Genomic DNA, 27,107 nt, shown 5'->3' on the forward strand with positions numbered 1-27,107 from the left:
TTTATAAATAAATGTTAAGAATAATACTACGAAATGTAAATCTAGATAGTAAACTTCTCTATATGATGTCTCAGAACATTCAGCACAGTCACCACTTTTACCCAAAGGACCTGAGTTACTTACTCCAGTCCAGATGCAATTGCTACATTTCGTAATAAATATGAAACGGGATCTAAATGAAAGGCATATAAAGCATGAAATCAGGGAGCTACAGCCTGGTACAGCTAAGCAGACATAAGGAAATATAGTGTGATTTGGATAAAAGGCAAGCGCCACGCCTGACACACCATCACATCACAAGTCACACAGCATTATCATTATCAGCCCCGTGACCGTGAATGCCGGGGTGCAGCGCAGACAATGGGGAAACTACAATTCCCAGACGGCACTGTGCGCTACTCTCGCGAGTTTTGTCCCGGAGGCGGGCACAGGGCCTTGTTGTTGGTGTCAGTGATGGCGGCAGCGGCGGTGGTGGCTCCCCAGGCTGAGGCCTCGGAGTCGTGGTACTTAGCATTGCTGGGTTTCGCCGAGCACTTCCGCACCTCTAGCCCACCCAAGATCCGCCTGTGCGTGCACTGCCTGCAGGCCGTCTTCCAGTTCAAGCCGCCGCAGCGTATCGAGGCCCGGACTCACCTGCAGCTCGGCTCTGTACTGTACCACCACACCAAGAACAGCGAGCTGGCCCGGCAGCACCTGGAGAAGGCGGTGAGAGGAGACTGCGGCACACGGCATGCCCGGGGGGGGGGGGCGGGGAACAGTGGGCTTTGGGGGGGTATCCGGAGTATGGGAGCGGGGCATTGATCTGGGAGGTGGTGGGGGCTAATGTGTATTAGGGGCATCTCCCATCCTAGTGTTGGCAGAGCTCCAGCATTGCCAGCCCAGCTCCATTAGATCAGCTCTGAATTCACAGACCTCTGATCAGCCCCAGCTACTAGTATCACTGGCTGTGCAGCTACGGATCATATTTGTTCATTAGGATTAGTGCCCAGGCAGAGCTAATGTAGTGTATGACATGTAACTTTATATCCAAATGGCATTTGTTACACACTGCTCGGAATTAATGTTTGAGTCCTCACATATAAATGGCAATGCCAGATCAGTTCTGTCCCCGCACACAGTGCCCTATCGCATCTGTTTCTCACCACAATATATACTCTCCTACATAGCCCTGACAGTGTATCATTGGTAACACTGTTAAATTGTCTCTGGTCACCTGTCTGCAGGAAATCTGTTATCCTGTTACTTATATCTATTCTCTAACAGCAGTTCATAAGGGCCTGACACGCTGGTCGATATTTTAAACAATATAGCTAATTTTCACCCTTCTGAGCGTCTTTGTTTAAAATATCGCCCAGTGTGGCCAGTATGAATGATGTGCGCTCCCGCAGGTCGTCAATGAGGTCGTCGGTCCCTGCAGCTCAATTCTGACTATGTCGTTGATGACACTGTGCATATCGTTCAGTGTTGCCAGTGCAAATGATGAGCGATGACATGTAAATGCAGAACAAACACAGGTGCCGAAACCCAGTGTCAAGCGATTTAGGCATATTGTTTATTAAATTGCTCAGTGTGGCTGCTCTATCACGTTCATTATTGTTAATCTGGGAAGTTCAAGGGAAAATATTGAACAATATTGTTCATGTCGTCCAGTGTGGCACTGCCTATAGCATTTTTATCCAGTAGGTCAGTTTTACCCCTTTTACACCGCCAGCATATAACACGGGTTATTGTACATGAGTGTGCACAACCCGTGTTTCTGCTCGGTGAAAAAGGGCCGCGTTGGAATAATCCAGGTCGAGTGATCCAGTATTCCAACTCGGGTAGTTTGCTGGGTTGAACACGTGTTCATCCTGGCAAACTGCAGTGTAAACGGTAGCTGGGTTGCATTGACCTGGCTTCCCGTTTACAATGAATGTACGGACGGCACTTGGAGATCATGTGATCGCCAAGCTTTGCTGCGTCACAAGCAACATCACCAACCTGACAATATGCTGGGCTGGTGACTACGGTGGGAAAGGGGGTTGATGCGGGTCGCAGCCAGGTAGCTCCCGTGTCAGGCTCCCGGCTGCGACCCGTGATATTGGTCTAAAAGAGAGAGAAATCACAATGTTTACTCCATTTTTTAATTTTTTATTTAAATCGTCTTTCTTGGTATCGTGAAAGGGCATTATCCTGTAAATGTATTAACTATTTTTACGGGTTCACTACGGCTGGCCGGCGGTCGGGCTCCCGGCGACCAGCATACCGGCGCTGGGAGGCCGACCGCCGGCTTACCGACAGTGTGGCGAGTGCAAATGAGCCCCTTGCGGGCTCGCTGCGCTCGCCACGCTATGGGCACGGTGGCGCGCTACGCGCGCCACACTATTTTATTCTCCCTCTATGGGGGTCGTGGACCCCCACGAGGGAAAATAAGTGTCGGTATGCCGGCTGTCGGGCTCCCGGCGCCGGTATACTGAGCGCCGGGAGGCCGACCGCCGGCATACAGAAGACCACCCATTTTTACACCTGGCCTTGTTTATTTGACCCTTTATTACTAATGGCGGTGCTTTAATTGCATTTTACTGTACATTCCTTTATTCAAAAACCCCACAGCACTTGTTGTCAAATGCCCTTGTTGCGTTGATAATCACTTGTAATATGCTTCACTAGTTTGGTCTTATTTACTAAATTATTTAATGCAAAAAGGTAAATTTATTTTACTTGCATGTTACAACTTCATGTATTTGTTTAATGGGGCGCTTTTTTTTTTTTTTTTTCTTCTTTTTTTTACTTCTGATTTTCTCAAAGAAAGAATAGTGGGAATTTTTGTCTCAAATGACCAATAAATGATGCCAGTGCCGCCATCTGGGCTAGAAGTTGAGTTTAAAGTCAAATTAGTTAGTATAATTTACTGTGGTCGTGTTATTGTACCATAGAGCAGTAATGGAGATACCGCATTATTGGTAGCTGTCATTAGTTTGTGTCCGCTCTGAGTCTATAAACATGTCAGTAAATTAAAGTCTGGTGTGTAAAGTGTTACTTGTGTAATAGGTCTGGATTTTATGGAACTAGCAGGATTTTAGAGAGACTGCAACTAAATTAAAAGTAATAAAGGCTTGTTCAGCCTTATCACTGATTACTGCTTTAAAGTTAGTGGTAATGTCGCTTTAATCCTGTTGGTTCCATGAGCGGAACAGAATGCATAACTCCCTGTAGCTCTGGGTTTCATCTTGTTTTGTACTAGTTGTAGATTACGGGATGTAGATATGTGACCTGACTGCTGGTCACAATACCGCCGGCTACATCCCGTCACCTCTAAATGCAGAGTAACAGTGACTTTTCCCACTTGTGGGTGTCCACGACCCCCATATACTGGGAATGGAACCTGCTGTGGCGAGCGCAGCTTGTCACCCAGCCCACATGGGGCTTCGTTGTGCTCGCCTCCCAGGGGCCACGACGTCTGTATGGTAACCGGCACAATCCCAACTACCGGTCACCCATACCCAATCCGTAGATTACATACTTTTCTTTATATGAGGTTGTAACTAATAAACTCTCTTTCTGGTCTTGTTTTTCAGTGGTTCATTTCTCAACAAGTATCCTTTTTCTGAGTGCTGAAAGTGAAAACAGCTTTTATTGATTGATTCATTTTTATTTTCTTGGTACTGTACAGGCATCTATGCATTCAGCAGGCATGGACAGCAGCCTTGTATAATCAGTGCATTAGGTTTCTACACCCCAAGTAAATGCACAGGAGAACAGCACTTTGTGGTGGTGTATTTATCAAAGCATGAAGAGAGATAAAGCACTAATCAATCAACTCCTGTCACTTTTTTTACTGTCTTTTTTTCAAGCACAGCCTGTAAAATGAGCGATAAAGGCTGATTGGTTAGTGCTTTATCTCTCTCCATAGGTGCTGGGCACGCCCCCAACAGTGACGCCGCCCACGCCCCCTGTAGCAACATCTGTGGGCCACACCGCCCACTTAAATGACGTTGTTTGGCCACGCCCTGCTTCGGACTACGCGCGCACACATATATCCTCGCAGTCCGGCGCCCTGCCCTCTACAATTTCTAGAGGTAACACTAATTACACATGGATTTCAGACCTAAACATGATCACAGTAGGTGCTTACACCCCAATGTTACAGGTTAAAACAAGTCCTTGTACAGTACGGATGGTGTAATGGTTAGCATTACTGCCTCACAGCACTGAGGTCATGGGTTCAATTCCCTCCATGGCCCTAACTGTGTGGAGTTTGTATATTCTCCTTTTACTTGCATGGGTTTTCTCCGGGTACTCCGGTTTCCTCCCACGATCCAAAAAGATACAGGTAGGTTAATTGGCTCCCAACAAAATTAACCCTAGTACAAATGTTTTTGCGTGTACATATGATAGGAAATATAGAGATTGTAAGCTCCACTGGGGTATGTGAATGGCTAAATGTTCTCTGTAAAGTGCTGTAAAATATTTGCGCTATATAAATAACTTGTAATAATAAGTCCTTGGACAGTGGGAAAAATGCTTGACGTTTTAACATTACATTAAAGGAAAAAAAGAAACCTTCTATATAATTGGGCAATGTGCCGTTTTAGCACCCCAGCAATAATCGCATATCACCTGCAGCTTCATAATGCTGTTGTGCAGCCATTAGACAGGTAATCTGCTCAGTTACCAGCATGGAGTAGTGGTAAGAAGTTATGCTCGGGGACATCCATATGTGAGACCTGGCCTGCATAGCGCCACCATAACAGATGGACCTCAGTATGTTAGCTGGTTGGAGAAATCTTTATATGCACAGATTCTGTAACTGGAATTGATTGTGTCTTCCAATTGAGTGTCGAAACAACCTATGCTCATCTGATTAAAGCTATTACTGTTCTAATTGTAAAGCGCAACGGAATGTGCTGCACTATATAAGACACTGTTAATAATAATAACAATTAAATGTATGTGTGTGTGTATATATATATATATATATATATATATATATATATATATATATATATATATATATATATATATATATATATATATATATATATATATATATATATATATATATAGTGTGTGTGTTTGTACACGTTACCAATTAATACGGTAGCCAAACATCACTAATTTTCCTGTGGACTTCTATGAGGAGCGAGGGGAAATTACTGATCATGAACTACCTTCTCCAGACTATTCCATGGCTTTTACAAACAACAGTTACAGTGGACTTCATAAGTAAATAATATTTTTGCATGGTTAAAACAGAAGAAGAAAAACGCATCTGGTGTTCTATCAACGTTTGCAAGCTTAACTCACTGTCTCTAGATTCCCCAGTTTGAAGATGTGAAGTTTGAAGCTGCAAGTCTTTTGTCAGAGTTATATTGTCAGGAGGTGAGTTATACCGCTTTCACATCGCTAATGCCGGATCCCACCCGGTAAAAGAAACGTGTCCTTACCGGGTGGGATCCGGCATTTGCTCCCGTCTGCAGGCTTTCCGACCCAGCAATATACCGGGTCGGTTGCCATAGCAGCGGGAGGGCGCAGCAGCAGCAGGGGCGGGGGTGGAGGCGGCGCTGGGAGATGAGCTCATCTCCTGCGCCGCCTCTCCCTATGCTGTGAATGGGAACCGTGTCGCATCGACACGGCTCCCATTCACACCGCACCTGACCCGGTAATCAACCCGGGTATAATCCTTCTTTTATACCGGGTTGAATTACCGGGTCAGGCGACCCGCTAATTCACAGAAAGTGCTTTCACATCGCACACTGACCCGTGTCGACACGGCAATTTGCCGTGTCGATACCGGGTTATTTGTGCGATGTGAAAGGGGTATTAGAGAGCTGTAGTGAATATTGTGAAACTAGCAATCACTTTGTAAGCAACTTATGAAACAGTGAGTTCTACATGTATAGAGATATATATATATATATATATATAGATTTATTATTACAAATTTGGTAACAAAATAAATAAATAAAAATTGTTTGCCTTTAAAACATGTACTCTGTCAATATAGAGGTTTTGGTTCCTTCATGAAGAATTGTGGTACTTTTTTATTTGTTTATTTTATGATCCTCTATTTCCTGGTGATAAAGAATTTTTGCTTGTTAACACAACTCAACTTCTCTGAGCTATATTGTTGTAAATCATGTATAGTTGTTCATTTAGTGCCTCACATTTAATGTTAATTGAGGTATATATGTGCAGGCTCCAGATGTTTAGCATGTCTCATATATTCTGTTGCAGAATTCTGTGGATGCTGCCAAGCCTCTCCTACGTAAAGCAATCCAGATCTCTCAACAGACCCCATACTGGCATTGCAGGCTGCTTTTCCAGCTCGCTGTGAGTAACTTCTTTGTGACTCTGTGAATGGAGTGTCTGCAGAATGAGTTTATATCTGATGGGGCAGTGTTCCTCTAAATACTTTAGTTACTCTTTTGTAGCAACTTCACACACTTGAGAAAGACTTGGTGTCAGCATGTGACCTGCTTGGAGTTGGTGCTGAGTATGCACGTGTCGTGGGCTCAGAGTACACCAGGTAAAAGCTATAAATATATACATACACCACTGGCAAAAACTAAATGTACCAATTATTTACAAAAAGTATTGCTGTTTTCAGTAAGTAGAAATGGGGTGTGGTTCATCAAATCGACAGTATCTAGGTCGACAATGTTTAGGTCGACCACTATAGGTCGACAGTCAATAGGTCGACATGGGTGGAAGGTCGACAGGGTTTCTAGGTCGACATGTGCTAGGTCGACGGGTCTAAAGGTCGACATGAGGATATATTTTTTTGGGTGTCGTTTTCTTCGTAGAGTGACCGGGATCCCAAATTAGTGCACCGCGTCCCCTCGCATGGCTCTTTTCGCTCGCCATGCTTCGGGCATGGTGCCTTCGCTTCGCTCGGCACAGATTACCGTTCCAATCGTAGTCCGCGTGGATCGTTAAGTATGAAAAAAAAAAAAAAAAAATGTGAAAAACTCATGTCGACCTTTAGACCTGTCAATCTAGCACATGTCGACCTAGAAACCCTGTCAACCTTCCATCCTAGATACTGTCGATCTTCAGACCGGATCCTGTAGAAATGTGTGTGTAAAAGTAAAGTTGTAAATGATTATGATCATTCACAAAGTAAATTTACTGACTGTCATTAATTAGACCATTATCTGTTGTACATATTGACACTTGCATATATACATTCCATGGCTTTCTGGACAGTATTCCAGTTGTCTGTTTTAGCTTTCTCCAATTAATCATATTTTTTTATTTATTTCAAATTATCTATCTATGACTCTATTTGATTACATTGCCTGATTATATCCTTACATAATCCTTTGTTGGCTTAACTAAGACTAAATGACTGGTATTTGAGATTTTGCCATATTTGAGTCTTCATGTTTTATTTTTAATCTCAAGTTTGTTGAATTAACTTCACTTTATGAATAGGTGTAGTGTTTGACACCACAGTATTCCAGTAATTGTTTAATAGTCGCTGTTCAGGGTATTACTGATTGCTCCAGCTAAGTACACACTGGCGGATATTTTTCGAAAATTGTGCCGATTATTCACCTAGGGGTCTGTTCAATGCCTGTTGGAAAGATGGCACTTTCCAACTTTTTTTAGGTCGAATCAGGATTAGACCTATTCAAATTTGTCGTTTTTCCGACTTGTCGGAAAACACGTGGATAGGCGGATTAACTGCAGATCCACGTATTTCGACAATGCTGATTCGATGTAAAAAAAAAAGTCAGATCAGCATTGTCAAAAACAGGTAAATGCCGGGAAATTGAATACTGAACTGTCTGATCCTCTCCGTCGGAGAGGATCCGACAGGCATTGAATTAACCCCCTAGACTGGGTTCCCGATATGTCTGTGCTATACACGTTTTCTCTTACGTCCTAGAGGATGCTGGGGACTCCGTAAGGACCATGGGGAATAGACGTGCTCCGCAGGAGACATGGGCACTATAAATAAACTTTAGAATGGGTGTGCACTGGCTGCTCCCTCTATGCCCCTCCTCCAGACCTCAGTTAGAACCTGTGCCCAGAGGAGACTGGGTGCTTTCAGGGGAGCTCTCCTGAGTTTCTCTGTAAAAAATAATTTTGTTAGGTTTTTTATTTTCAGGGAGTCCTGCTGGCAACAGGCTCCCTACGTCGTGGGACTGAGGAGAGAGAAGCAGACCTACTTCAGTGATAGGCTCTGCTTCTTAGTCTACTGGACACCATTAGCTCCAGAGGGATAGGAAAGCAAGTCTCACCCTAGCCGTTCATCCCAGAGCCGCGCCGCCGTCCTCCTTGCTGAGGCGGAAGATAGAAGCAGGGTTAGTATACGAAGAAAGAAGACTTCACAGGCGGCAGAAGACTTCGGATCTTCACTGAGGTAACGCTGCGCGCCATTGCTCACACACACACACACACACACACACACACACACACACACACACACGTGCAGGGCTCAGGGGGGGCGCCCTGGGCAGCAATAATCCTCTTGGCTGGCATAAATAAGTGTATATTAAGCTGTGGCATTACTATATACAGTCCCCCGCCAGGTTTTTTGGTATTTTGAGCGGGACCGAAGCCTGCCGCTGAGGGGGCGGAGCTTGATCCCACAGCACTGCTGAGAAGCTGGCTCCCCGGACTCTCCCCTGCTGAACACGGTGACAGAGGGCTTTAAAGGAAGGGGGGCACATAATTTTGGCGGTCAGTATATAAAAAAAGCGCTATATATATCTGGGAATTGTGTTTCCAGGGTCATTGGCGCTGGGTGTGTGCTGGCATACTCTCTCTCTGTCTCTCCAAAGGGCCTTGTTGGGGACCTGTCTCCAGATTAGAGATTTCCCTGAGTGTGTGGGGTGTCTGTACGTGTGGGGTACGGTACGCTCTGTTTCCACATAGCCTTCCTCGTCAAACATGCCGACACAAGCGTACCGACACACCACACACACAGGGGATGCTCTATTTGAAGACAGTTCCCCCACAAGGCCTTTTGGAGAGACAGAGAGAGAGTATGCCAGCACACACCCCAGCGCTATATTACCCAGGAGTCACACAGTAACTTAGTGTTAACCCAGTAGCTGCTGTATATACTGTTTCTCTGACGTCCTAGTGGATGCTGGGGACTCCGTCAGGACCATGGGGATTAGCGGCTCCGCAGGAGACAGGGCACAAAAATAAAGCTTTAGGATCAGGTGGTGTGCACTGGCTCCTCCCCCTATGACCCTCCTCCAAGCCTCAGTTAGGTTTTTGTGCCCGTCCGAGCAGGGTGCAATCTAGGTGGCTCTCCTAAAGAGCTGCTTAGAAAAAGTTTTTAGGTTTTTTACTTTACAGTGAGTCCTGCTGGCAACAGGCTCACTGCAACGAGGGACTTAGGGGAGAAGAAGTGAACTCACCTGCGTGCAGGATGGATTGGCTTCTTAGGCTACTGGACACCATTAGCTCCAGAGGGATCGAACACAGGCCCAGCCATGGAGTCCGGTCCCGGAGCCGCGCCGCCGACCCCCTTGCAGATGCCGAAAAGTGAAGAGGTCCAGAAACCGGCGGCAGAAGACTTTTCAGTCTTCGTGAGGTAGCGCACAGCACTGCAGCTGTGCGCCATTGTTGTCACACACTTCACACCAGCGGTCACGGTGGGTGCAGGGCGCTGCGGGGGGCGCCCTAGGCAGCAATGAGAATACCTTGTTCTGGCTAAAAAATACATCACATATAGCCCCTGGGGCTATATGGATGTATTTAACCCCTGCCAGGTCTCAGAAAAACGGGAGAAGAAGCCCGCCGAAAAGGGGGCGGGGCCTATTCTCCTCAGCACACAGCGCCATTTTCCCTCACAGAAATGCTGGTGGGAAGGCTCCCAGGCTCTCCCCTGCACTGCACTACAGAAACAGGGTTAAAACAGAGAGGGGGGGCACTTATTTGGCGATATGATTATATATATTAAGATGCTGTAAGGGAAAAACACTTATATAAAGGTTGTCCCTGTATAATTATAGCGTTTTGGTGTGTGCTGGTAAACTCTCCCTCTGTCTCTCCAAAGGGCTAGTGGGGTCCTGTCCTCTATCAGAGCATTCCCTGTGTGTGTGCTGTGTGTCGGTACGTGTGTGTCGACATGTATGAGGACGATGTTGGTGAGGAGGCGGAGCAATTGCCTGTAATGGTGATGTCACTCTCTAGGGAGTCGACACCGGAATGGATGGCTTATTTAAGGAATTACGTGATAATGTCAACACGCTGCAAGGTCGGTTGACGACATGAGACGGCCGGCAAACCAATTAGTACCTGTCCAGGCGTCTCAAACACCGTCAGGGGCGTTAAAACGTCCTTTTACCTCAGTCGGTCGACACAGACACGGACACTGACTCCAGTGTCGACGGTGAAGAAACAAACGTATTTTCCTTTAGGGCCACACGTTACTTGTTAAGGGCAATGAAGGAGGTGTTACAAGGCGCTCACACGCTTATCAAAACAAGTGGCGGTACCGTCTCCAGATAGGGCCGCCCTCAAGGAGCCGCCCTCCCTGATAGGAGGCTGGAAAATATCCTAAAAAGTATATACACACATACTGGTGTTATACTGCGACCAGCGATCGCCTCAGCCTGGATGTGCAGCGCTGGGGTGGCTTGGTCGGATTCCCTGACTGAAAATATTGATACCCTTGACAGGGACAGTATTTTATTGACTATAGAGCATTTAAAGGATGCATTTCTATATATGCGAGATGCACAGAGGGATATTTGCACTCTGGCATCAAGAGTAAGTGCGATGTCCATATCTGCCAGAAGTTGTTTATGGACACGACAGTGGTCAGGTGATGCAGATTCCAAACGGCACATGGAAGTATTGCCGTATAAAGTTATTTGGGGTCGGTCCATCGGACCTGGTGGCCACGGCAACAGCTGGAAAATCCACCTTTTTTACCCCAAGTCACATCTCAGCAGAAAAAGACACCGTCTTTTCAGCCTCAGTCCTTTCGTCCCCATAATGGCAAGCAGGCAAAAGGCCAGTCATATCTGCCCAGGGATAGAGGAAAGGGAAGAAGACTGCAGCAGGCAGCCCATTCCCAGGAACAAAAGCCCTCCACCGCTTTTGCCAAGTCCTCAGCATGACGCTGGGGCCGTACAAGCGGACTCAGGTGCGGTGGGGGGTCGTCTCAAGAGTTTCAGCGCGCAGTGGGCTCACTCGCAAGTGGACCCCTGGATCCTACAAGTAGTATCCCAGGGGTACAGATTGGAAATTCGAGACGTCTCCCCCTCGCAGGTTCCTGAAGTCTGCTTTGCCAACGTCTCCCTCCGACAGGGAGGCAGTATTGGAAACAATTCACAAGCTGTATTCCCAGCAGGTGATAATCAAAGTACCCCTCCTACAACAAGGAAAGGGGTATTATTCCACACTATATTGTGGTACTGAAGCCAGACGGCTCGGTGAGACCTATTCTAAATCTGAAATATTTGAACACTTACATACAAAGGTTCAAATCAAGATGGAGTCACTCAGAGCAGTGATAGCGAACCAGGAAGAAGGGGACTATATGGTGTCCCGGGACATCAAGGATGCTTACCTCCATGTCCCAATTTGCTCTTCTCACCAAGGGTACCTCAGGTTCGTGGTACAAAACTGTCACTATCAGTTTCAGACGCTGCCGTTTGGATTGTCCACGGCACCCCGGGTCTTTACCAAGGTAATGGCCGAAATGATGATTCTTCTTCAAAGAAAAGGCGTCTTAATTATCCCTTACTTGGACGATCTCCTGATAAGGGCAAGGTCCAGAGAACAGTTGAAGGTCGGAGTAGCACTATCTCAAGTAGTTCTACGACAGCACGGGTGGATTCTAAATATTCCAAAATCGCAGCTGTCTCCGACGACACGTCTGCTGTTCCTAGGGATGATTCTGGACACTGTCCAGAAAAAGGTGTTTCTCCCGGAGGAGAAAGCCAGGGAGTTATCCGAGCTAGTCAGGAACCTCCTAAAACCAGGAAAAGTGTCAGTGCATCATTGCACAAGGGTCCTGGGAAAATTGGTGGCTTCTTACGAAGCGATTCCATTCGGCAGATTTCACGCAAGAACTTTTCAGTGGGATCTGCTGGAAAAATGGTCCGGATCGCATCTTCAGATGCATCAGCGGATAACCCTGTCTCCAAGGACAAGGGTGTCTCTTCTGTGGTGGCTGCAGAGTGCTCATCTACTAAAGGGCCACAGATTCGGCATTCAGGACTGGGTCCTGGTGACCACGGATGCCAGCCTGAAAGGCTGGGGAGCAGTCACACAAGGGAAAAAATTTCCAGGGAGTGTGATCAAGTCTGGAGACTTCTCTCCACATAAAAATACTGGAGCTAAGAGCAATTTACAATGCTCTAAGCTTAGCAAGACCTCTGCTTCAAGGTCAGCCGGTATTGATCCAGTGGGACAACATCACGGCAGTCGCCCACGTAAACAGACAGGGCGGCACAAGAAGCAGGAGGGCAATGGCAGAAACTGCAAGGATTCTTCGCTGGGCGAAAAATCATGTGATAGCACGGTCAGCAGTGTTCATTCCGGGAGTGGACAACTGGGAAGCAGACTTCCTCAGCACGACCTCCACCCGGGAGAGTGGGGACTTCATCGGGAAGTCTTCCACATGATTGTGAACCGTTGGGAAAGACCAAAGGTGGACACGATGGCGTCCCGCCTGAACAAAAAACTGGACAGGTATTGCGCCAGGTCAAGAGACCCTCAGGCAATAGCTGTGGACGTTCTGGTAACACCGTGGGTGTACCAGTCGGTGTATGTGTTCCCTCCTCTGCTTCTCATACCTAAGGTACTGAGAATTATAAGACGTAGAGGAGTAAGAACTATACTCGTGGCTCCGGATTGGCCAAGAAGGACTTGGTACCCGGAACTTCAAGAGATGCTCACAGAGGACTCATGGCCTCTGCCGCTAAGAAGGGACTTGCTTCAGCAAGTACCAGGTCTGTTCCAAGACTTACCGCGGCTGCGTTTGACGGCATGGCGGTGGAACGCCGGATCCTAAGGGAAAAAGGCATTCCGGAAGAGGTCATTCCTACCCTGGTCAAAGCCAGGAAGGCGGTGACCGCACAACATTATCACCACATGTGGCGAAAATATGTTGCGTGGTGTGAGGCCAGGAAGGCCCCACGAAGAAATTTCAACTCGGTCGATTCCTGCATTTCCTGCAAACAGGAGTGTCTATGGGCCTCAAATTGGGGTCCATTAAGGTTCAAATTTCGGCCCTGTCAATTTTCTTCCAGAAAGAATTGGCTTCAGTTCCTGAAGTCCAGAAGTTTGTCAAGGGAGTATTGCATATACAACCCCCTTTTGTGCCTCCAGTGGCACTGTGGGATCTCAACGTAGTTCTGGGATTCCTCAAATCACATTTTAAACCGCTCAAATCTGTGGATTTGAAATATCTCACATGAAAAGTGACCATGCTGTTGGCCCTGGTCTCGGCCAGGCGAGTGTCAGAATTGGCGGCTTTGTCTCACAAAAGCCATATCTGATTGTCCATTCAGACAGGGCAGAGCTGCGGACTCGTCCCCAGTTTCTCCCTAAGGTGGTGTCAGCGTTTTACCTGAACCAGCTTATTGTGGTACCTGCGGCTACTAGGGACTTGGAGGACTCCAAGTTGCTGGATGTTGTCAGGGCCCTGAAAATATAGGTTTCCAGGACGGCTGGAGTCAGGAAAACTGACTTGCTGTTATCCTGTATGCACCCAACAAACTGGGTGCTCTTGCTTCTAAGCAGACGATTGCTCTTTGGATTTGTAGCACATTTCAACTTACACATTCTGTGGCAGGCCTGCCACAGCCTAAATCTGTCAAGGCCCATTCCACAAGGAAGGTGGGCTCATCCTGGGCGGCTGCCCGAGGGGTCTCGGCATTACAACTCTGCTGAGCAGCTACGGGGTCGGGGGAGAACACGTTTGTAAAATTCTACAAATTTGATACCCTGGCTAAAGAGGACCTGGAGTTCTCTCATTCGGTGCTGCAGAGTCATCCGCACTCTCCCGCCCGTTTGGGAGCTTTGGTATAATCCCCATGGTCCTGACGGAGTCCCCAGCATCCACTAGGACGTCAGAGAAAATAAGATTTTACTTACCGATAAATCTATTTCTCGTAGTCCGTAGTGGATGCTGGGCGCCCATCCCAAGTGCGGATTGTCTGCAATACTTGTACATAGTTATTGTTACAAAAAAATCGGGTTGTTATTGTTGTGAGCCGTCTGTTCAGAGGCTCCAACGTTTGTCATACTGTTAACTGGGTTCAGATCACAAGTTGTACGGTGTGATTGGTGTGGCTGGTATGAGTCTTACCCGGGATTCAAAATCCTTCCTTATTGTGTACGCTCGTCCGGGCACAGTATCCTAACTGAGGCTTGGAGGAGGGTCATAGGGGGAGGAGCCAGTGCACACCACCTGATCCTAAAGCTTTATTTTTGTGCCCTGTCTCCTGCGGAGCCGCTAATCCCCATGGTCCTGACGGAGTCCCCAGCATCCACTACGGACTACGAGAAATAGATTTATCGGTAAGTAAAATCTTATTTTTTGCGCCAAATTTATGTGCCCCCCCTCTCTTTTTACCCTCTTTCTACCGTGATCCTGCAGGGGAGAGCCTGGGGAGCTTCCTCTCAGCGGAGCTGTGGAGAGAAAATGGCGCTGGTGAGTGCTGAGGAAGAAGCCCCGCCCCCTCAGCGGCGGGCTTCTGTCCCGCGTTTTGTATAATGGCGGGGGCTCATGCATATATACAGTGCCCAACTGTATATATGCTGCTTTTGCCAAGAGGTACCTAATTGCTGCCCAGGGCCCCCCCCCCCCCCCCTCCCTGCACCCTACAGTGACCGGAGTGTGTGGGTTTAGTGTGGGAGCAATGGCGCACAGCTGCAGTGCTGTGCGCTACCTCATATGAAGACTGGAGTTTTCTGCCGCCGATTTCGAAGTCTTCTTGCTTCTGACGCCGGCTTCTGTCTTCTGGCTCTGCGAGGGGGACGGCGGCGCGGCTCCGGGATCGGACGACCAAGGGTGCGTTCCTGTGTACGATCCCTCTGGAGCTAATGGTGTCCAGTAGCCTAAGAAGCAGGACCTATCTTCTAGTGAGTAGGGCTGCTTCTCTCCCCTCAGTCCCACGTAGCAGAGAGTCTGTTGCCAGCAGATCTCTCTGAAAATAAAAAATCCTAACAAAATACTTTCTTTCCTAGCATGCTCAGGAGAGCTCACTAAGGTGCACCCAGCTCGTCCGGGCACAGATTCAAACTGAGGTCTGGAGGAGGGACATAGAGGGAGGAGCCAGTGCACACCAGTATCCTAATTCTTTCTTAAAGTGCCCTGTCTCCTGTAGACTAAGAAGCAGAGCCTATCACTGAAGTAGGTCTGCTTCTCTCTCCTCAGTCCCACGACGTAGGGAGCCTGTTGCCAGCAGGACTCCCTGAAAATAAAAAACCTAACAAAATTATTTTTTACAGAGAAAATCAGGAGAGCTCCCCTGAAAGCACCCAGTCTCCTCTGGGCACAGGATCTAACTGAGGTCTGGAGGAGGGGCATAGAGGGAGGAGCCAGTGCACACCCATTCTAAAGTTTATTTATAGTGCCCATGTCTCTTGCGGAGCCCGTCTATTCCCCATGGTCCTTACGGAGTCCCCAGCATCCACTAGGACGTTAGAGAAAATAAGATTTTACTTGCCGGTAAATCTATTTCTCGTAGTCCGTAGTGGATCCTGGGCGCCCGTCCCAAGTGCGGACTTCTTCTGCAATACTTATATATAGTTATTGCTTACATAAGGGTTATGTTATGGTTGCATCAGGGTTATCTGATGTTCTGTTGTTGTTCATACTGTTAACTGGGTAAGTTTATCACGAGTTATACGGTGTGATTGGTGTGGCTGGTATGAGTCTTACCCTGGATTCCAAAATCCTTTCCTTGTACGGTTAGCTCTTCCGGGCACAGTTTCCTTAACTGAGGTCTGGAGGAGGGACATAGAGGGAGGAGCCAGTGCACACCAGTATCCTAATTCTTTCTTAAAGTGCCCTGTCTCCTGCGGAGCCCGTCTATTCCCCATGGTCCTTACGGAGTCCCCAGCATCCACTACGGACTACGAGAAATAGATTTACCGGTAAGTAAAATCTTATTTTCGGCATGTCTGAAGCGGAAGGCTCTTCTAGGGAGGAGGTGGAGCATATGAGTGTGGTGTCTCCGTCGGCAACGCCGACACCTGATTGGGTGGACATGTGGAATGTTTTAAATGCAAATGTGAATTTATTACACAAAAGGTTGGACAAAGCGGAGTCCAGGGGAAAGTACAGGGAGTCAATCCCTGCCTTTTACTATGTCACAGGGCCCTTCTGGGTCTCAGAAGCGCCCACTATCCCAAGTAGTAGACACTGATACAGACACGGATTCTGACTCGTGTCGACTACGATGATGCGAGGTTGCAGCCAAAATTGGCGAAAAGTATTAATTATATGATTATTGCAATAAAAGATGTGTTGCATATCACAGATGACCCCTCTGTACCTGACACGAGGGTCCACATGTTTAAAGAAAAGAAACCTGAGGTTACTTTCCCCCCTTCACATGAGCTAAATGAGTTGTTTGAAAGGGCTTAGGAAAATCCAGAGAAGAAACTGCAGATTCCCAAAAGGATTCTTATGGCGTATCCTTTCCCGGCTAAGGACAGGATACGGTGGGAATCCTCCCCCAGGTGGACAAAGCGTTGACGCGCTTATCCAAAAAGGTGGCACTGCCGTCTCAAGATACCGCAACCCTCAAGGATCCTGCTGATCGCAGGTAGGAGACTATCTTGAAGTCGATATACACACATACTGGTACATTACTCAGACCGGCGATAGCATCGGCTTGGGTTTGTAGCGCTGTAGCAGCGTGGACAGATACCTTGTCTGCTGAAATTGATACACTGGATAAGGATACCATTTTATTGACCTTGGGTCATATTAAGGATGCTGTCCTATATATGAGAGATGCTCAGAGAGACGTTGGCCTACTGGGTTCCAGAGCCAACGCCATGGCGACTTCTGCTAGGCGAGCCCTGTGGACCCGCCAATGGACGGGTGATGCCGACTCAAAGAGGCATATGGAGGTTTTGCCTTACAAGGGGGAGGACTTATTTGGGGAAGGTCTCACGGACCTGGTTTCCACAGCTACTGCAGGTAAATCCACATTTTTGCCTTATGTTTCCTCACAGCCAAAGAAAACGCCACATTATCAGATGCAGTCCTTTCGCACAAATCCGAAAGAGTACGGGGATCTTCCTTTCTCACCAGAGGTAAGGGCAGAGGGAAAAAGCTGCCAACTACAGCTAGTTCCCAGGAGCAGAAGTCCTCCCCGGCTTCTACAAAATCCACCGCATGACGCTTGGGCTCCGCTGAGGGAGTCCGCCCCAGTGGGGGCACGTCTTCGACTTGTCAGCCACGTCTGGGTTCAATCACAGGTGGATCCCTGGGCAATAGACATTGTTTCCCAGGGTTACAAGCTGGAATTCAAAGAGGTGCCTCCTCGACGGCTTTTCAAATCTGCCCTACCAGCTTCTTCCCCAGAGAGGGAGGTAGTTTTAAATGCAATTCAAAAACTGTGTCTTCAACAAGTGGTGGTCAAAGTTCCCCTGCTTCAACAGGGGACGGGGTACTACTCAACCCTGTTTGTGGTCCCGAAACCGGACGGTTCGGTCAGACCCATTCTGAATTTAAAATCCTTAAACCTATACTTGAAAAGGTTCAAATTCAAGATGGAATCGTTCAGAGCTGTCATCGCCAGCCTGGGGGGGGGGGGGGGGGGGGGGATTATATGGTGTCCCTGGACATAAAAGATCCATACCTTCATGTCCCCATATAGCCTCCTCATCAGGCGTTCCTGAGATTTACTGTACAGGATTGTCATTACTAATTTCAGATGTTGCCGTTTGGGCTTTCCACGGCCCCGAGGATTTTCACCAAGGTAATGGCGGAAATGATGGTGCTCCTGCGCAAGCAGGGAGTCACAATTATCCCGTACTTGGACGATCTCCTGATAAAAGTGAGATCGAGAGAACAGTTGCTGAACAGCGTATCACTCTCCCTGAGGGTGTTGCAGCAGCACGGCTGGATTCTCAATCTACCAAAGTTACAGTTGGTTCCAACGACCCGATTGCCTTTCTTAGGCATGATTCTGGACACGGAACAAAAAAGGGTTTTTCTCCCGTTGGAAAAGGCCCAGGAACTCCAGAACTTGGTCAGGGACCTGTTAAAGCCAAAAAGGGTGTCGGTCCATCAATGCACTCGAGTTCTGGGAAAGATGGTGGCGTCTTACGAGGCGATTCCCTACGGCTGGTTCCATGCGAGGACCTTTCAGTGGGACCTTCTGGACAAGTGGTCCGGGTCACATCTACATATTCATCAGATGATCAGCCTGTCCCCCAGGGCCAGCGTATCTCTCTCTTGTGGTGGCTGCAGAGTGCTCACCTTCTAGAGGGTCGCAAGTTCAGCATTCAAGACTGGGTTCTGGTGACCACGGACGCGAGCCTCCGAGGATGGGGAGCAGTCACACAGGGAAGAAACTTCCAGGGACTGTGGTCAAGCCAGGAGGCTTCTCTACACATCAACGTACTGGAATTGAGGGCCATATACAACGGCCTGCGTCAAGCAGAGAATGTTCTTCGCGACCTACCGGTTCTGATTCAGTCAGACAACGTCACAGCAGTGGCTCATGTAAACCGCCAAGGCGGAACAAAGAGCAGAGTGGCAATGGCAGAAGCCATCAGAATTCTTCGCTGGGCGGAAAATCATGTAAGCACTCTGACAGCAGTCTTCATTCCGGGAGTGGACAACTGGGAAGCAGACTTCCTTAGCAGACACGATCTCCATCCAGGAGAGTGGGGACTTCATCAAGAAGTCTTTACAGAGATTGCAAGTCAGTGGGGACTGCCTCAAATAGACATGATGGCGTCACGCCTCAACAAGAAGCTTCCGAGGTATTGTGCAAGGTCAAGGGACGCTCAGGCGGTAGCTGTGGACGCCCTGGTGACACCGTGGGTGTTTCAGTCGGTCTATGTGTTCCCTCCTCTTCCTCTCATCTCAAAAATATTGAGAATCATCAGACGAAAAGCAGTACAGACAATTCTCATTGTTCCAGATTGGCCTCGAAGGGCCTGGTATCCGGATCTGCAGGAAATGCTCACAGATGATCCATGGCCTCTTGCTCTCAGAGAGGACCTGTTGCAACAGGGGCCCTGTCTGTTCCAAGATTTACGGCGGCTGCGTTTGACGGCATGGCGGTTGAACGCCGGATCTAAGCTGGGAAGGGCATTCCGGATGAGGTCATTCCTACTCTGATAAAGGCTAGAAAGGAGGTGACAGCGAAACATTATCACTGTATCTGGAGGAAGTATGTGTCTTGGTGTGAGACCAAGAATGCTCCTCCGGAAGAATTCCATCTGGGCCGTTTTCTCCACTTCCTACAGACTGGAGTGAATTTGGGCCTAAAATTAGGCTCCATTAAGGTACAGATTTTGGCCCTGTCCATTTTCTTTCAGATGGAATTGGCTTCTCTCCCAGAAGTCCAGACTTTTGTGAAGGGAGTGCTGCATATCCAGCCTCCTTTTGTGCCCCCAGTCGCACCATGGGACCTTAACGTGGTGTTACAGTTCCTTAAGTCTCACTGGTTTGAGCCTCTTCAAACCGTGGAATTAAAGTATCTCACTTGGAAAGCGGTTATGTTGTTGGCCTTGGCATCTGCAAGGCGAATGTCTGAGTTTTCCATGAGGATAGAGCTGAGTTGCGGACTCGTCCTCAATTTTTGCCTAAGGTCGTTTCCTCTTTTCATATGAACCAACCTATTGTGGTGCCTGTGGCTACAAGGGGCCTGGTGGATTCAGAGTCCCTTGATGTGGTCAGGGCTTTAAAAATGTATGTAGCCAGAACGTCTAGGGTTAGGAAAACAGAGGCTCTGTTTGTCCTGTATGCAGCCAACAAGGTTGGCGCTCCTGCTTCTAAGCAGACTATTGCTCGCTGGATCTGTAACACGATTCAGCATGCTCATTCTACGGCTGGATTGCAGTTACCTAATTCAGTAAGGGCCCATTCCACTAGGAAGGTGGGCTCTTCTTGGGCGGCTGCCCGAGGCGTCTCGGCGTTACAGCTTTGCCGAGCGGCGACTTGGTCGGGTTCAAACACTTTTGCTAAATTCTACAAGTTTGATACCCTGGCTGATGAGGACCTCATGTTTGCTCAATCTGTGCTGCAGAGTCATCCGCTCGTTTTGGAGCTTTAGTATAATCCCCATGGTCCTTACGGAATCCCCAGCATCCTCTAGAATGTAAGAGAAAATAAGATTTTAAACCTACCGGTAAATCTTTTTCTCCTAGTCCGTAGAGGATGCTGGGCGCCCGTCCCAGTGCGGACAACATTCTGCAAGACTTGTATATAGTTATTGCTTGCATAAGGGTTATGTTACAGGTTTGTTCAGTCTTTGACTGATGCTGTTCTGTTTCATACTGTTGACTGGTTCGTATATTCCAGGTTATACGGTGTGGATGGTGTGGATGGTGTGGGCTGGTGTGAATCTTGCCCTTGGATTAATAAAATCTTTCCTCGTACTGTCCGTCTCCTCTGGGCACAGTTTCTCTAACTGAGGTCTGGAGGAGGGACATAGAGGGAGGAGCCAGTGCACACCCATTCTAAAGTTTCTTTATAGTGCCCATGTCTCTTGCAGAGCCCGTCTATTCCCCATGGTCCTTACGGAGTCCCCAGCATCCTCTACGGACTAGGAGTAAAAGATTTACAGGTAGGTTTAAAATCTTATTTTTGCCTCTGAAAAATCCTGTTTTTTGTTTTTTTCCCTGACATCTTAAGAAATCGGGCGATGGAAAAAATCTGCCTCAACCACACACTACACGATTTACCCACCCTAACACATGGTTAGATTATTTATGAAAATTAATTACACCTCGGGCGCTACCACAAAAAGATTAAAAAAACAATCACACATGGAATCAAAATGAAAAATAAAATCGATAATAGTCCAAATGTATTCTCAACAAACTTGAATTTTTCAAAGGAGTGTCCTCCGTAGCATTGGTTTTCTTATAGACCTCTTTTCTGCATGAAGATACTTGCAAAATTATCACCGGGACATATAAAAAGGAAGAAGAACAAATGTATATAGTGTAATATGTCTTTAAAAAAAAGTCACAATTTAGTTTCCAATAAAACAAGAATATGGCCGTATTTTTCATCCAAATATATCAAATAAAATTTCCACCATAAACTTCAGGTAAAAATGGAGCCGTAACGAGCTTTCCAAGCTCCTGGCAAGTAGCAATGGAAAGAGCAATCAGTGGGAGGTTCCGGAACCCTTCCTTCCTCCCTCCAAGCTATTCACCAGCAGCAGGACACTGCGTGTTCCTCTCGATTCGTGGATGTAGGTGAATGGACCAGAACGCCGCCAACGTGTTTCGAGTTATCAACTCTCCCTCAGGGAGCTAGCACACCTAATCATAAACAACCAGAAATGCAGGTGCCATTCAAGTTGATGGAGGGGTTCTTTTTTCCAATATCATTCTGTCAGGGTCAGATTAAGGTGCCTAGGGATGATATTGTGTTGATGTTAAAAAGTATAAGGTATACATTCAGAGAGCACCACAAGTACACACAGTAACCCTAGTTCACATTTGCCACAATGCCCCCAATACTGTTGGTGTAGCTTTGGTGGTGGGTGGGGTCTGTGAGCGACCATCTCTGTTGCCGTGTTGTTAATCCAGCACTGCATCCTGTACAATGCTAACCTTGGGTTGTACATGACATTTCTTTAAAAAAAAATATTTGTAATCAGTCTATAGCTCTACACACCATATATTAAGGAAATCACTTTGGTACCGGATAATCTTTCCTCCCGCTCTACCAGATCAGTGAGCACATCCTTTGCAGCACAGCATGTAAACTTGGTTGAGCAATTGTAACCTGCTACCTGCTTCTCAGTTCATGCTTTTTGTGCAATTAATCACTGCTCTAATGGTATACAGCAGCTTTGTTAAATTAGAACAGTAACTATTTAAATTAGAAATGGAGCGCTTTATGAAGAAAAAAGAAAAAATATCAAAAAGAAAATGAGGGGAATGTGACACACAAACGTGAATACCTGTGAATGTAAAATGGATGTGGTTAGTGATGTTTACAGCACTTTTAGGACTGTGTGTAGAGTCCATACACTGCTGATGCCAGGGTTCCTTTAATTATCGGGTGCGGGAGCCGCACTATGTGGCAGTACTTGAGGCTAACTCTCTGACCCTACTGCTGCCTACCTCTTGTGCTTACCGTTGTGCTCTGGCTGGTTCCCTCGCTGTGTCTCTGCTCGCTGGCCCTTCGGTGCCTAGCAGATTGTCAATGTTCTTTGTGTATGGTTGTAGCGTTTTACCAACGTGTTTCGGGCATTCGAGCTCTTTCTCCAGGGTAGAGTTCTGATCTGAGGTCTCTTTTTATTAGGAATCTCTGTTGATTGATTTCAATTAAGTGTTAATTGAAGCAAAAACAACAAAAATGTGTCCCTTCAAAAAAACTTTAAAATACACAGGTATTACGTTTATATGTAAAAAAAAAAAAAAAGGGGGATTAGAAAAAGGGGGACAGGGAAGATGAAGGTTTATAATTTGAATGATAAATGTTGGAATTGTTTAAAAATGATAAAGCATTAAATTCAAAGTCTATATTTAACCCTGTCGGTTCCAGCGTTTGTAGGAAATATATCCATTTTGATTCCTTCCTTTTTTAACTCTTGCACAATATCGCCACCCCTCCAATTTGGACTGATTGATTTTTTTTTTTTTTTTTCTGTATTCCAGAAAAAGTGTATATCAGCCGGGGTTTTTTTGTGCTTTTCCTCAAAGTATTTTGAAACACTATAAGTCTTGAGTTCTTTCTTTTTTTTTTTTTTTTTTTTTGTATGTTGTAAATGTGCTCTGCTACACGTTCCTTTAGTTTCCTTTTAGTTTGTCCTACATATTGTAGCCCACAGGGACATTATTACAAATTACTCCTGTGTCACAAGAGATTGTTTCCTTCATTTTGTATACTTTTTTCGATACGGTGCCAGTGAAACTTGATACAGGCTGGGTAGATGCTTTTTTTTAAAGTTTTGCATGCTGTGCAGTTTAGACAAAAGAAATGTCCTCTTCCTGCTGTGGAAGTTGTTTCCTTTTTCTTTTGAATTAAACTTCTTACCAGTTCATGGCAGCGGCGGTGTACGGACTTCACACAGTCCTAAAAGTGCTGTAAACATCACTAATCACCCCCATTTTACTTTCACAGGTATTCACGTTTGTGTCACATTCCCCTCCATTTCTTTTTGATATTTTTATTTTTTCTTCTTTTTTGATTTATTCATAAAGCACTCCATTTCTCAGTTCATGCACTCTCCAAATACTATGGCTTTGTGTTCCAGAATGCCAGCTTTTGGCGAGTTTGCAATATATGAGTGTACTCGATCCTAGGGGCTGATTTGGAATTTCCAAGGTTAGCCGTTCACCTCAGTGCGAATAAAAGAAAAAAAACAACTTTATTTTTCACTGTTTGTATTTGCTGTTAAATCCATTTTTCCAGATCCCTTTCTGGGCATTGTGTTCCCATCCCCTTTTCACTGTTTGGTCCATGGTTTGATTTGCTTGCTTGTTCTTTTCTATCTACAGTATGGTATGCAATCCCTTGTACTTCTCAATCCGGGGAATTCACGTGTGACTGATAGTGAGCCTGCATAATTATTCAAGATTAAAAATAAGGCAAAAACCATAAAAATCAAAATCTTCTTGAGCTCCAAGATTAGATGGTTATAAACATAAAAGATTTATTGTCTGATCTGGCTGGTTGGAATGAAAATCCGGTGATGTATGGGAGCAAATGAAAATTGACAATCTGCTCCGAAAACGCTGGAAAACCGTCAAAAACGATCAATCAGGCAAATTGGTTAAATCCATTTGATTTAACCAATTTGTGTGAACGAACGTTTTTGTTTTACGGCATTTAGGAGCAAATGGTCAATTGCCACTTGCTCACATAAAGCACCGGATTTTCATTCCAAGCAGTGAGATCGGACAATAAATCTTTAGGTTATGACCAGCTTTAGGCTGAGCCCTCCAAGCTCATGCCTGTGTCTTTGATTTGACTTGCCTTCCTCCCTTGTGTCAGTGACTGTGTCTCTCGGACTCTGGTCTTGTTACTGTTGGTAAACAGACCATGGCAGCTGCCCCCTGTACAGAGTTGCCCAAATCCGATCTTCACTATAGGCAGGGGAGGGGCTAAACACAGGATGATGGGTCACAACAGGACTGAAGGAATCGGAAAGATGTACTCCCGCTTTCCTACTCCGGACGACTGTCAGTCATACGCTGGCTGCCCTGCTGCTGTTGGCTTTGATATAGGCCCTACACACTGGCCGATTTTCAGAAAGATATGAACGATCTCGTTCATAAATGAACGAGAACTAGTTCATATCTTTCAGTGTGGAGACTCCAGCGATGAACGATGCGCGTCCCCGCGCTCGTTCATCGCTGGTCTCCCCGCGCTCGTTCATCGCTGGTCTCCCGTCGGCTGTGCATGCAGGCCAATATGGACGATCTCGTCCATATTTGCCTGCACTTCAATGCAGCCGCGTGACGGGGGGAGTGAAGAAACTTCACTCCCCCCGTCACTGCCCCCCCGCCGCCGGGTCGCTCGTCGGCCGTATCGCCCGTCTGGCACCTCCGGCGGCGCATCGGGAAATGAGTAGGGCCCTTTAGTCTGTAAACTGACATCAGATTGGTTTATGGATGTAGAGTTACAACACCAAGGTCAGCTGTGTTGTCTTCTAAAAGTGAATACTGTGTAATGTGTTTAATAGTGCAAAGGTCCTTCTTCTTTTGTTTCCCCCTAAAATATCTGAAAATAATGTTGCACTGTCCTGTAATCATCAGGAGCTACTGCCCAGTCACTCCTTCCAGCTGTAGTATGCACTGGTTTATACTTCACTTGTCCATTGCCCTAATGGGGCATAAAATGGGTAATTCTGTTCTAAGAAGACTGCTCCTTTATATTTGAGGGGATTACGTTTCCTTTATCCCATCCGCTCTAGCCATATTTGGGTTTCCACTTGTAATGAGATACTCATATTTAAATTGGAAAACTCCTTTAATGTTTGCATTTGTATAGCTTTTTGACTTGAGTTTTGTGCATCTTTTTATTTATATTGGTCATTATTAAAATCTTGCCTACTTTTTGCCATTTTACATCTAATTTGGAGCATCAATAAATGAAAGGATGGATTAAGTTTTTTTTTTTTTTTTTTTTAAACCTTTTTATTAATCTTGAATTTACCAAACAAGTTATAAATATGAATTTATTATATTTATGTATTAGTATCATTTAACACTTTATCACTTTGTCCAGGTCATGGCCAGCAGCAAAGTTGTTTTTATAAAGAATAGCCACACGTTCCTGGCTGGTTTTATTTTATGTAGCAGCTGTGCTCCAGAAATGGCCACATACAACCGAGGCAATGGGGTTTAGTGTCTTTGGCTTGTTGCTTACACTTTTTCTCTTATTTTCAGAGCATTGTTCTTGCTGAGCAAAGGAATGGTAATTGTTTTTTGTATTTCTTCATAAATATTTGCCTGTTCTTCATTAGCTGTATTACCAGTTCTTAAATGTGTTATTAAATGCATAATCCTTGTGTTAGATGCTTTTGTCATGTTGATCCATGGCCTTGCATGCATCTTTACTGGTTGGCTGCATAAAGAAATGCATCAGTATGTGTTGTATGAGGCGTGTTTTCAGGCATTCATTTACTGTTTGTGTTTTAGTTATTGTTGATGGAGCGGAAGCTACAAGAAGTACACCCACTGCTGACGTTATGCGGACAGATTGTTGAGAATTGGCAGGGAAACCCTATTCAGAAGGAGTCCCTCCGGGTTTTCTTCCTGGTTCTCCAGGTGACACATTACTTGGATGCAGGACAGGTATGACTGACTCTACCAATCTCCAGCTGTCTCAGGTTTGATGGGTGCCTTCTCCAGACTGCATGTTTCAGCTCATTCCATAGATGTTCTTTAGGATTCAGATCATGGTTCATAGAAGACCACTTCAGAACAGTCCCAATATTTAGTTCTATCCATCCTAGGGTGCTTTTAGCTGTGTGTTTTGGGTCATTATACTGTTAGAGAACCCATGACCTGTGCTGAGACAGAGCTTTATGACACTGGGCACTATGCTTTGCACCAGAATGTTTTGATACCCTTGAGAGTACATTTTGCCCAGCGCAATTTCAATATAAAACAAAGATAATTTTAAAAACTGTGCAAACACTTGTAATTGTAGCCTTTGAAAGCCAAAATGGAGCCTTTACCGCCAACAAGTAAAAACCGTTTAGTAAAAAATGTCCCACAATGGCTCATCCACAGTACAAATAGATCAGCATATCAAATAAAGTCTTACTCTTTTAATGGTTCAAAAGTTGATGTGTTGGATTTTTTTCTTATGGTTGAATGCAATTCCTTTTATAGGACAAAATATTTTCACTGCACACTCCTCTTATAATGTATTTTCATTCTCACAAGCAAATAGGAAAACTAGTGCTATATGGCACAAAAATGGGTAACATTTATTTATTTATTTATCTATCACTCTCACATTTAGCATATATATAAAAGCATATATTGCCATAATAGGGTGTTAGATTCCCAGTGACCACTCGAAATCAGGTGCACCGTAATTATCCTCCTCCAAAGGAAACAGCTGGAGCTTCCAAGTCCCAGACACGGGTGCTCCTGTTCGCTGCCCAAGGTGACAATTTGAGACTGAGAGACCACTGGAGGAACCTACCTTTGCCTGACCAGTGAGCAGGAGCATCGGTGTCCAGGACTTGGGAGCTTCAGCTGTTTCCTTTGGAGGAGGGTAATCGTGTGGTACCTGATTGCGAGTGGCCCCTGGGAATCAAACCTACTATTGTGGTGGTATATGTTTTTATGTGTTTGTTAAATGTTAGTGCAATGGATAAATAAACTAACCCTTTTCTACCAGTATTGCACTGTTTTTTCTGCTTCTCTGTGTGCTTTTGAGAGTGAAAATACATCAAAAGGGGAGTGTGCAGTGAAAATATTTTGCCATATTAAACGGACTGCATTAAACCAGAAGAAAAAAAGGAAAG

At 46.0% G+C, this 27,107-nt stretch overlaps 1 protein-coding gene across 2 annotated transcripts in view; it reads left to right on the forward strand.

Moving 5' to 3' along the window:
* Positions 1-312: 312 nt before the first annotated feature.
* MAU2 (MAU2 sister chromatid cohesion factor) overlaps positions 313-27,107 on the forward strand; it is a 158,918-nt gene continuing 132,123 nt past the window's right edge. The window contains exons 1-7 of one of the 2 annotated variants that reach the window (XM_063914566.1): positions 313-705; positions 3,558-3,575; positions 5,296-5,361; positions 6,217-6,312; positions 6,414-6,508; positions 25,513-25,540; positions 25,765-25,920. In XM_063914566.1, coding sequence (XP_063770636.1) covers positions 361-705; positions 3,558-3,575; positions 5,296-5,361; positions 6,217-6,312; positions 6,414-6,508; positions 25,513-25,540; positions 25,765-25,920 — 804 coding nt within the window. In that variant the 5' untranslated portion in view covers positions 313-360. The remainder of the gene's footprint in view (positions 706-3,557; positions 3,576-5,295; positions 5,362-6,216; positions 6,313-6,413; positions 6,509-25,512; positions 25,541-25,764; positions 25,921-27,107) is intronic. The other variant, XM_063914567.1, reaches the window with a different exon arrangement.

Source organism: Pseudophryne corroboree, chromosome 1 (genome assembly GCF_028390025.1).
Source record: "Pseudophryne corroboree isolate aPseCor3 chromosome 1, aPseCor3.hap2, whole genome shotgun sequence".
Lineage (NCBI taxonomy): Eukaryota > Metazoa > Chordata > Amphibia > Anura > Myobatrachidae > Pseudophryne > Pseudophryne corroboree.